General features: G+C 33.1%; 1 protein-coding gene across 1 annotated transcript; it reads left to right on the plus strand.

Moving 5' to 3' along the window:
* Positions 1–322: 322 nt before the first annotated feature.
* On the plus strand, positions 323–6,498 carry LOC122318121 (WAT1-related protein At1g09380-like). The gene is made up of 7 exons (XM_043135261.1): positions 323–604; positions 3,705–3,767; positions 3,900–4,016; positions 4,295–4,553; positions 4,722–4,880; positions 5,587–5,738; positions 6,155–6,498. The coding sequence occupies exons 1-7, from the start codon at positions 429–431 to the stop codon at positions 6,405–6,407; spliced, it is 1,179 nt and encodes a 392-aa protein (XP_042991195.1). The 5' UTR covers positions 323–428; the 3' UTR covers positions 6,408–6,498.
* The last annotated feature ends 209 nt before the right edge of the window (positions 6,499–6,707 follow it).

Genomic DNA, 6,707 nt, shown 5'->3' on the forward strand with positions numbered 1-6,707 from the left:
TTTAGCTGATATATTATTATGTTATATTGCACAAAGGAATTTGGTTGCTTCAAGCCTCCGAACGTAAGCCGAATAGCTGGCTTAGCACGTACGTACAAGACAAAAACTGAAAACTACTTTATGGAGTGGTGGCTTTCACTTGCTCCCACGCATTAGCCTTGGTGTAATTGCTAGAATTCAATCTTCAAACGGGTTCCCTCTTCTTTTTTCATGCCGATGATTCTCTTGAACAATTACTTTCTGTTGCAGCTCACTGCTATAAATAAATAAATATATATATATATATGGCCTCCACTCCATTATTTCTCATTCTGTACTACTCTCTCTCTCTCTCTCTCTCTCTCTCTCTCTCTCTAAACCACCATCTCCATCTCTCTTTTTAAGATCGAATAAGGGTGGTAGGTTTAGAGAAACAGTTGAAGAAAAAAATGGGTCGTGATTTGATGCTTTTCTTAGCCAATGTTGTGCTGCAAGTGTGTTATGCAGGGATGAACATCACATCAATGCTGGCCATGCAGTCAGGCATGCACCCACTTATTCTCGTCGCCTACAGGCAGATTTTTGCAACCATGGCAATCGCTCCCTTCGCTTATTTCCTCGAGTGGTAAAAAACAAAGAAGAAGATAAACTCAGAAACTTGAAAACTAGTCACCATATTACATTACTTTGTTTCCGGTTTTTTTTTTTGCATGCATGGATTCCCTTTACTCGCATTTTGCTTTGTCTGGTTTTCTTTGGGGTTCGATGTGTGGCTTTGGAAATAGTTTTCACTCTAAAGTAGGATACATTTTGATCTGATTTCTTGAACAAAAATTTTATATTCAGTCATTTTTGTGTATTTTTTTACGTATTCTATTAATGTGATTAATTGTATATTAAAAAAATTAATACAGTCAATCAGATCAGTGAAGTGTATAAAAAATATGAAAAAATGAATGTATGTAATATTACTTTTTTTTTCTTTTATTTAATATTCTTTCAGTGGATTGTCACAGTTTGACGTTTGTATATAGGTTTCCATTCAAATAAATGGGGTTGGAACCTTTCACTAATGCAAGAGGGAATTTCTTCTTCTTGTACTTCTTCTTCTTTTTTTGTGTCATTTGGACAGACAGACATATATATAAGACCTTTTTGGGCTTAGAAAATTAAAGAATGGACATAAAATAATGCCTTGTGCCTAGATACAATTGCATTCTTTTTTTTTTTTCTCTAGTTGTCCTTATATAAATTTCTGGAAAAAGGAGAGGTTTTCAAAGGTTCTGAAATTGGTTTTTTTGGGAAATCAGCTAGCTAGCCTTTTTAGACGTACACCGAAAGAGTTCATAGCTGCATGAATTAATGAGACTGTTTCGCAGGCGCATATACCGTGGTTTTGCATGGTTTCACCATACGAGTCAAATGCTTGATGCCACTTCTTGCTAGGATTAGCTAGTTGGTGCTTGCCAGCAGTACTCATGCATGCAGCATGCATATATGCAGGCCGGTGATCATGCATGCATGTGCACCACATCAAGCTAGCTAGGCAATATGTCTTTCTTTGCAAAACAAAAAGTTAGGATTAATAATACCCTTGACCTAGCTAATCCTTTCAAGTTTCAAGTCCTTTTCATACCTTTCTACGTGCTTTAAGTTTTCCCAAAGTTCTTCAAGTTGTCTACGTTACATGATCATAACACATAAGAGTAATGCTGATCGTATGAATATTGATTTTAAATAACTTAATTAATTCATATGTCAATCATTTAAATATCCATATATATATATATATATCATTCGTTAGCTTCGAAATCTACATGTATCATCATGTTCCATTGTTCTCACTCTTTTACTCGTCATATATATTAATAAAAGTAGTACTTTGGAAAATGTTTAAGACGTACAACATGATTTTTTTTTTCAACTTTTAATTTATAACTACTTTGTTTTAAACGGATAGCATTTTGTAAAGCGTGATGTTATGGATGACCATTTTTATAAAGTTTTTAAATCTTTTTTAAATAGAAGGTGTTTTTATAAAATAATAATAATTTTTAATTACAACCTTGTTTTACAAAAATACACTCTATTTAAAACAATTTGTCTTGTTATTATAAGAAAAAGGCCAGAGTCATTCCAAAATATGATACTCATGTAACTATATATTTAATTATTTTATGAAAATGTATTTAATTTAAAATAAAATTGTATATTATAAAGGCAGAAGTATTACAATTTGTACATGATGGGCCATAGCAATTAAGCTAGCCCTTTCCTTTTCTGGAGTGGTGGAACCAAAATCGTGATGAAGTAGTCTAGGAATTAGCCAAAACTTCGTTCCGGGTTCTCTTGCATGCTTGGATTTGCTTTAGTCACATTTTGCTTGTTTAGTAATACTTTATTTTAATTGAATCGGTATGTTTTAGTAATACTTTATAATAAAAGGATCAGGAAATGATCTTTATCCATATTATATAATATTCTCCTACTTTTCATCTATCTCATTATATGTTTTTCCTTTGAATATATAAATGTTTTTATTACATGTTCACTTGTTTGGTTCTATATATGTTATCTTTTTCAGTTTTCATTAATTCCTTTTTTTTTTTTTTATTATGAATATGCTTTAGTGAAGAGATTTTATAAAAATAAATTTATAAATTGATATGATTTTATAATGTAGTATATTAAATTAAAAAATAATTTTATTATAAATAAATTAAAAGTACTATATAAAATTATGTCAATTTTTAAATTTATTTTTATAAATTCTTTCGTAAAATTTTGAAATATTCTTTTTCAGAAAACCTGACAATTAATTAATTAATTAATTAAAGACTGCATTGTAATTGTCTAGCTAGGTCGCATGCTGCATGGATCTCAGAAAATTTCTGATATCGTAATTAATTGAAAATTAATGACAAAAAGGGGCTTGCATTAATTAATGGGCAGTTTTACGGAGACCGATAGGTCTATCAATAGAATTTATCAATCACTCTTCAAATTTTTTTCTTAATATTTAAGGAAAAAAATAAAAAAAATAAATCATTTCTTAACGGTTAAAAAAAAAAAAACCTATAAGTGCAAATGCTTCGGTAAATCTAGCATTTTTCTTAATTAATACGTCAAAAATATAGAGGCCACGCATGCATGCATGGTCGCCACGTAGTTTGTCTTTGTCCTTTGTCCCTTATAATTATGTGTCCAGTTGCTTGGGAAAAACCCCGTTGACAGCTGCACCACAGTGCACGATGCTTTACCATTAATTATATATACGTTTCACCTAATTAATGCTTTCAACCCCTATCACATGATTCGATTATCCTTTTTAGGTTTTGCTGCGAGTTCTTCAATTCTTGTCTTCGGTTGCATTTCTTTTACCCGAAAATGTCAATACATCGAAGCTTGAAAAAGTTGTAATTGCATGCTTTGAAAAAGTTGTAATTGCATGCTTGTTTTGCGTTGGCACTTGCATGCATGCATGTTTAAGTTGTTGGTCCACACGATTAAATTAAAATCCAATAAGTATAAAAAAAAAATTAATATGTAAATATATATATATATATATATATATTTTTATCATAATAATATGATGTAATATGTATATCTATATTTTTATGAATTTAGTACTAATTTTCACATGAAAATATTCACGAAACCTTAGTATATATAACGTCATATTGTTAATCTGATCTCGTATATATCTTTCTTATATATATGTACAGGAGGACAAGACCGAGGATTACAATGCCTATTTTGTTCCAAATATTTTTGTGTTCCTTAACAGGGTACGTAATGAATTTATTCAGTCAATCTTTGCATTAATATTGGCAAATAAAATCTACCGGTCTTTTTCTTGTCTACTACTTTACTTCCGAAATGTTGAATCGTTGATGAACTTGAACTCAAAATGCATGCAGGGTAATAGGAAATCAGGTTCTTTATTTGCTAGGGTTAAAAGAATCGACCCCAACGATTGGATGCGCATTAACTAATACACTTCCAGCATTCACTTTCATCCTTGCTGTCGTGTTCAGGTACCTAAATTTTACTTGAACAATTCACATGAATAACGACAAATGTATATAGATCTAGCTTATCTCATAATGTGTCTATCTCATACTTGAAATTTTTAAGTTTGGACAAGAGGAATTGAAGGAGATCTGTTGTCGTATTTTATTACCATCAAACATGAGCTAGCTGGCATGATGATTAGCCGTTTGGTTTTTTGATCTTCTTCTTCTTCTTTTTATTTTTTATATTTTTTATTGTTTGTAATAAATTATCGGAAGTTTCAAGAGCTGATGTTTGGTAGGCAAGAATATGTGGGAATCAAGACCAGGCCAGGGCAAGCAAAGGTACTTGGTACAATTTTATGCGTGGGAGGAGCTCTTTTTTTGTCATTCTACCATGGAAACGCCATAGATATAGGAGAATCCAGCATTCACTGGAGGTATGGAGAGAATATGGAAAAGAAAAGTTCTTCAACTTCCATTGGCCAAGGAAACTTCATCTTGGGCCCTTTCCTCCTAATTTCTAGCTCTCTCTCTTGGGCAATGTGGTTCATAGTTCAAGTAAGCACTCGTCAGCTCCATTTCTCTAAATCTTTCCCCAAGAATATTGAATATTTGAGTTTGATACTCTCCTAGCTAGTTCAACTAACTGGACTAAGTACATGAAGTTCGTATGTATATATTTCTGCAAGTAATCTTGTGCAAGTACTGTTTTGGAATATTTTTCAGGCAAGAATGGGCGAGAGGTTTCCAGCTCCGTACACAACAACCACATTAATGTGTTTCATGGCCAGCATCGAGTGTGGGATCATTGCCTTAATTTCCAAACGCAACGTTTCTGCATGGTCATTGAGCGATCCGATGAGGATTATTGCATCTCTCTACGCAGTATGGTTCAGTTTACTTTATCAAGATGGAACAGTATACACACACACACTGCACATATTTATATACGAAGAATTTGTAGTTGATCATTCTCTCTTTTTTGGGGGGCAGGATGAAAACTGAAAAGTACTTGGTTCAAGCCCTAGGCGCTAGGACATTCTCAATCTTAAAATATCAATAACTTGGATCAAGTGAAAGAGAGAAGAATGCATGAAGTAGATCTTCTAATGAATATTTAATGGATCTAATAGTACTAGTCCAAAAATCTATACGGGCATCAATAAATATTGTAGAATCCATTCCATTCCATGATGTATGTTATCTCTCTCCACCTTTAGATGTTCAAGTTTTGACATGAATATAGAGAATATTTGTACCTCTCAATTTAGCTGATAGACAAATTAATTAAGATCCATTCGCCTTAAGTTGTGCCAAATACCATGAAGCTAGCTAGCATGATATGGCGACCCGTATCTATCTTTAATTTGGAGTGGCAGCCATCTAGCTATTTAGACTTAAGATTTCATGAGCTGTCGAGAGTTTTAATTCGTAGTTTAATTAGCTAGCTAGATGATGTTTAATTCGTACCTCGTCTAGCTAGCTGCAGTAAACCAAGATTAATTTGAAAGGCGCACACACACACACACACACACACACACACATATATATATATATATATGATCATATGATCGATGCTGATGATTTTCAGGGAGTTGTGTGTTCTGCACTAGGATTTGCCGTAACTTCCTGGGCTATCCAGATGAAAGGTCCTCTCTACGGCTCGGTTTTCAACCCTTTGTCGCTTGTCATCGTCGCCATTTCTAGCTGGGCCTTCCTTCGTGAGAAATTACATGTTGGAACGTGAGTCATCATTCATGTCTATATATCTATATATATGCCTCTTACCTTCATAGATTTATTATACATTGTTGATGCCATGCATTAGTGGCATAATCTTTAATATCTACACATACGCGGCAATCTCTTTAAACAGGCAGATGAATTCAAAAATCTTATCCTGTCGATGTTTGTTGCGCGCATGTATGGTAATTAGGTTAATTTACTCCTGACTTGGCTAGCTAAGTGGTAATTAAATTAACCTAACTTCATAATTTCAAAAGCAAGCAATTCTCATGCAATGCCAATAGCTATATATTATATATATGTTATATATTAATCATGTGTAGTACTTGTAAATTACAAGAAAGAATTAGATGGATCAGCATCATGTATACTTTATCTGTTACTAAATTTCAGTATGTGGTTAATTAAATCAGTGCTATAGGGTCTTGTTTTATTGTGATGGGACTCTATTCTGTTCTATGGGGGAAGAATAAGGAGATCCTGAGACCGATGAGTACTGCCATTCATGAAGATCAGACAGCATCAAGAAAGCTAAATGATGATGATGATGATGATAAGATGGTCGAGATCAAGGATGACTTGGAACTGCAGTTGAATCCAACATCAAATGGAAACCATCATGTCGCGACTAGAGATCAGGAGAAACACAACGACACCAAGACGTAATCCAACTCTGTATTGTTGAATGTATGTTTGGCCATGCATGTGATCAGGAGTACTATACTTTTAAGTTCAAATAAAATTTTCTTCTGAACAATCTCCTACTCCTAGTACTATAATTTCAAAATTCTATTTTTTTTGGGGGCTAAATAAAGGGTCATATTCTCGAACAAACAATACGTGATTTTAATTTATGTACAAGTTAAGAAACGACAACAAAAAGGGATATCATCATGAGACAAATGAAGTTGATCCTTACCAATATAATCTTCATATTTCTTGTACCCACCTTCGTATTTCTTGATA

The sequence above is a fragment of the Carya illinoinensis genome, chromosome 8 (genome assembly GCF_018687715.1).
Source record: "Carya illinoinensis cultivar Pawnee chromosome 8, C.illinoinensisPawnee_v1, whole genome shotgun sequence".
Taxonomy (NCBI): Eukaryota; Viridiplantae; Streptophyta; class Magnoliopsida; order Fagales; family Juglandaceae; genus Carya; species Carya illinoinensis.